Source organism: Pseudomyrmex gracilis, unplaced genomic scaffold (assembly GCF_002006095.1).
Source record: "Pseudomyrmex gracilis isolate BER0280 unplaced genomic scaffold, ASM200609v1 scaffold_729, whole genome shotgun sequence".
Classification (NCBI taxonomy): Eukaryota; Metazoa; Arthropoda; class Insecta; order Hymenoptera; family Formicidae; genus Pseudomyrmex; species Pseudomyrmex gracilis.
Window position 1 is genome coordinate 36,454 of NW_018021313.1, and position 4,823 is coordinate 41,276.

Genomic DNA, 4,823 nt, shown 5'->3' on the forward strand with positions numbered 1-4,823 from the left:
CTAAAAATAGAACTCGAACAGGTCCGAACGTGTTCAAGGTCGTTTGGATGGTGTTGTTATCGCTAAAATAATATTACCTCTCAATTAGATATTTAACTGCGCAGTAAAATAATTAATTCCGAGAAAAACCGCAATTTCCCAGAAGCGGTGCGCGTTTAAAAATAAATAGCGCGCAGTTTGTAACTGCGCAGTAAAATATTAATAATTAATTAATTCCAAGAAAAACCAAACTTTTTTTTTTGGAAGTGCGTCTTTTCTTATCGCTAAAGCAATGGATCACTTTTGGTTTGATGAGTCATTTCCTGCAATAACATTTGTACAAAAAACCGTTTCATACCGGATGTAATTTTTCTACGTACTTCCGTTGCGCGCGTAAAAAACCGTTACTTACCGGATGTGGTTTTTTTAAATTGCAATTTTAAATCTAAAGATTTCGAAGAAAGATAAAGAGCGAAATAAAAAGGCACTTCGAGTTATGGAGCGAGTCACAAGTTATTTTGATCGCAATCAATCGACATCGCAAGTTCTAGAGATTGCAATCCGTATAGATAACAAGTCGTCGTTGTCGTTTTTGAAATATTTAACGGAGTGGACACGACGTGCATTTTACACCTGTCGGTCAAAGAGTTGAAAAACGTTTCAAAGAGGATTCTTCTAGAAGTGGTCAATAATTATGTGGAGCTTTTGTGGGACCGATTGTCTGAGCATTTGAAGAAAGATCCCGAGGTGCAGCTGTATCGCAGATGTCTCGAGCATTACAATCAACCAAAAGACTACGATCACATTGATGGACCAGCCTCATTGAAAAGATATTGTCGCGCGTGTGTTGCGAAAGCCAAAATGCAAAATCAACAATGCATCGGATCAGACAACGGAAATTGTAAACATAAACAATCGCGAACCGCTTGAAGAAGAGACCGCGCTCCTCAACACGTTGAATGGTTACATCTCGTGGGAGCAACGGTGCGACGATCGTCTAGAGACGCTAAGAGAAGAGTGCTGAAGAAAACGCCCGCGACTATACACAGGTGTGATAAATTGGCACATCGCTCAGATTTCGCGACTCGAAAATCTGCGCGCGGGCCTTCGCAAACGATTCGCGCATGTAATTGCGGGTGTCGAAAGTGCTGGACTTGCATGGATCAAAGTCGAGACAGCGCTTACAAATCGTTTGGTGACCAACATCGTGATGAACAAGTCGTTCATCGAACCTCGTTGATTACTCGAAGCCGCTAGAGACACGGTGCTCGCGCGCGTTTGTCGAGCAATCGCGCGGCACGCTAGTGTAAAAGTAAACACAATGTTCAACGGAAAGGTTGTCACGGGTGAAAAGACGAGTGTGAAATCGTTCAATACGCGCAATCGTAAACTCTATCACGCGTCGGATCTGCGGGTGTGGTACGATCAAGACGTAATGGATGCAACAATGACCGCTCTAGAGGAGTCCCAGGAACGCGACAGCGGCTGGGCGTTGGTGCAAATACTGAATCTTACAGTGAATGTGAACAATCATAATTTCATGCGTGCGCGATGTCAGGTCCAGATAACGCGTAAAGTTCAGTTCAAACACGCGGTAGTGAACGTACAATCGCAAGACAATGCGTGTTCCGCGTGAGCAGTGGTCGCCGCGTTGTATCCAAGTGTCAAACACTTTAATCGACCGTTGCAGTATTCCGCGTACGCAAGTGTATTGAACTTTGATAAAATAGAGTTTCCAATCACATTGCACCAAGTCGCTCGTTTCGAACGCAACAACGTGTCCGTAAACGTGTTTACGGCGGCAGAACAGGGACACGGATACGTGCCGTTGCACTTCACGTCAAACAAGAAGAACAAGTATGTGAATCCATTGTATGTTCCTGATTAACAAGATGGACACGTGAGACACTTTGCATGGATAAAAAATTTATCGCGTTTGGTTAGCTCGCAATTGAGCAAAAAGAAGACAGCGAAGTACATATGCGACCGGTAAGTACGACCGATTGTTGCAACAGTAACAAAAACGTTGAATAAAAAGTGATCTTCTAAATTGTGAGATGGTAAATTTATTAATCAATGTTGTGTGTATTGTAGTTTTATTGCAACACGTACATAGATGTCTACACTACTTCCACACAAGCAAAAAGCTACCAGAACACATCGTGGACTGTGAACGATTGAATGACAGCGCAGTTATTCTTTCCGCTAAGGGAAAAAACCGTTTGAGATTTAAGAATTATAACAAGGAACGTGTTCCAATGGTGGTACACGCCGACTTGGAGTGCGTATTCGAAAAACAGAACGAAGAGCAGAACGCATCAAGCTCGCACAAGTACCAAAGACACAGTGTGTTCAGCATCGGTTACTACGTGAACTGCGCGCACATCAACATCGGATACAGATCCTATAGAGGTGAGAACTGCGTGCAGTGGTTCGTGAATAAACTGCACAATCTGGCGAAACGTGCAAAGACATTGTTTGCAAAAAACGTGCCTATGGCGATTTCCACACCGTTGGAAGTGAAGCGGTTTGGGAACGCCAAATATTGCCACGTGTTCAAACAACCGTTCGAGCAAGATGACAAAAAGTTGCGCGACCACTGTCATTTGACGGGACGCTTCAGAAGATTCGCGCATTCTGCGTGCAATCTGAATCAAACAGGTCTACGTTGTTCCCATTGTGTTCTACAACTTGTCGGAGTACGACGCGCATTTTATTATCAAAGATATGGCCACCGCTTTCAAGGGTGAGACCACCATGCTCCCCTTGACGGAAGAGATTTACATATTGTTCACAAAACATGTGAACAGTACTCGAGACAAAGACATACATAACTGCGTGCAATTTGCGGTTCATCGATTCATACAAATTTCTGAGCAGAAGCTTAGAGAAGCTCGCGTCTTATCTCGACAAGAGGGAACTGCAAGTGACTCGAATGGAATTCAGAGATCTCTCCGCCGAGGACTTCGAACTGCTCACGCGAAAAGTTGTGTTTCCATACGAATATGTGGACAGCATCGACAAACTGTTGGAAACCAGTTTGCCACTGCATGAAGCGGTTTACAGTTTGCTCACCGGTGAGACCGTGACAGAGAGCGAGTACGCGCACGCGACAAATGTATGGCGACAATTCAACATCGACAATCTGGTATCATACAGTAATCTATATCTGAAGACTAACGTACTTTTGCTGTCCGATGTACTTGAAAATTTTTGTCGCGAGTGCCTCGCGAGTTACGGACTGGATCCCGCGCACTACTACACGTTGCCCGGATATACATGAGACGCCATGTTCAAGTACACTTGTGTGGCATTCAAGCTGCTGACCGATATCGACATGGTGATTTTCGTGGAATGCGGCATACGCAGCGGTTTGAGTCAATGTTCAAACAGATACGCCCGCGCGAACAACAAGTACGCACGTTTGCACGACCCGTCCGCATCGTCGACGTATCTGATGTACTACAACGTGAACAATATCTACGGATGAGCGATGTGTCAACCGCTTCCGTACGGTACCTTTACATGGGTGGAGAACGCGTACAAGTTTGATGTATCAACAGTCGCGGTGGACAGCGACGTCGGCTACATACTCGAGGTGGATCTGATGTACTTGAAAGAACTGCACGACGCGCACAGAAATCTACTCTTTTGTCCGACGCGCGAGAAGCCGTCTGGTAAACATAAAATGAGTCATTTCACACTGCTCGCCACAGTGTTCGACAAGAAGCGCTACGTGATTCACTACCTCAACCTGCAGCAGTGTCTGCGACACGAGCTTCACCTGACGCAAATACATAAGGTGCTGCGATTTTCGCAATCGCCTTGACTGCGCGGGTACATCGAGCTCAATACCCGATTTCGCGCAAACGCAACCAACGAGTTTAAAATGTTACGTCCGAGTGTTCAAGGTCACGGTTTGACGAAACCGTTTACTCTTGTCGAACGTACGTTCTCCCTTTATGGTCAACCGTCCTGGCTTTACCAGGGCGAAGAATGAAGATTTTGGTCAAGAAGATGACTGGACTGATTGTAACCGTTTGGTATTTTATTCCTGACTGTTAATGATTGTGGTTACCGACAGTTACCGACTGCCGTGTGTTTACCGACAGTTACCGACTGCCGTGTGGTTACCGACAGTTACCGACTGCCTTTGGATTACCGACCACTGGTTTATTACAGGGTATGTTACCGGCGGAATTACTGACTTGAGTACTTTAAAAAAATAGTAAAGTTATTTATTATTAATTCCTTTTTTCGAATACAACGCTTCTCGTCTTTTCTCTATATAAACCTCAAATCGCAAATCTGATGGCGGAATCGTTGCCGGATACACCACTTTTGGCTTAGTGATTTTTAGTAGTTTCCACCCGGGTTTAATAATTACGAGATGATTTTTAAGAATTTTTATATTGGTTATAATGCACGGAGCGGACCTAACTGAATGTCCTGCTGAATTTGTCGGACGTTTGTTGGTTGTTTCCAACGTTGACGAGTCAAACTGTCCGTTGCGGGAGTAATTCCTTAATAAACTTCTCAGGTGGTAATTTCTGCCTCTTCGACGCACACGTCTTCTCTGACGGGCCGGAGTATCTGGACGGTATATTTCCTGGGAACAGATACACAGAATAAGCGTGCAATCAAGTCGCACCTCTCTTACTCGTGTATCCTGGAAGGGAAACGATAAGCGTGCGCTCGTGACGCACTTCTCTTGTCCTCAGAACAGAAGGAAACGACAAGCGTGCGCTCGTGACGCACCTCTCTTGTTTTCGGAACAGAAGGAAACGACAAGCGTGCGCTCGTGACGCACCTCTCTCGTCTTCGGAACAGAAGGAAACGACAAG

At 45.0% G+C, this 4,823-nt stretch overlaps 1 protein-coding gene across 1 annotated transcript; it reads left to right on the forward strand.

Annotated features, from left to right (window-relative positions):
• Positions 1–1,300: 1,300 nt before the first annotated feature.
• LOC109861395 lies at positions 1,301–3,262 on the forward strand. Its single transcript, XM_020441028.1, has 6 exons — positions 1,301–1,523; positions 1,620–1,836; positions 1,924–1,968; positions 2,096–2,498; positions 2,641–2,725; positions 2,790–3,262. The coding sequence occupies exons 1-6, from the start codon at positions 1,301–1,303 to the stop codon at positions 3,260–3,262; spliced, it is 1,446 nt and encodes a 481-aa protein (XP_020296617.1).
• The last annotated feature ends 1,561 nt before the right edge of the window (positions 3,263–4,823 follow it).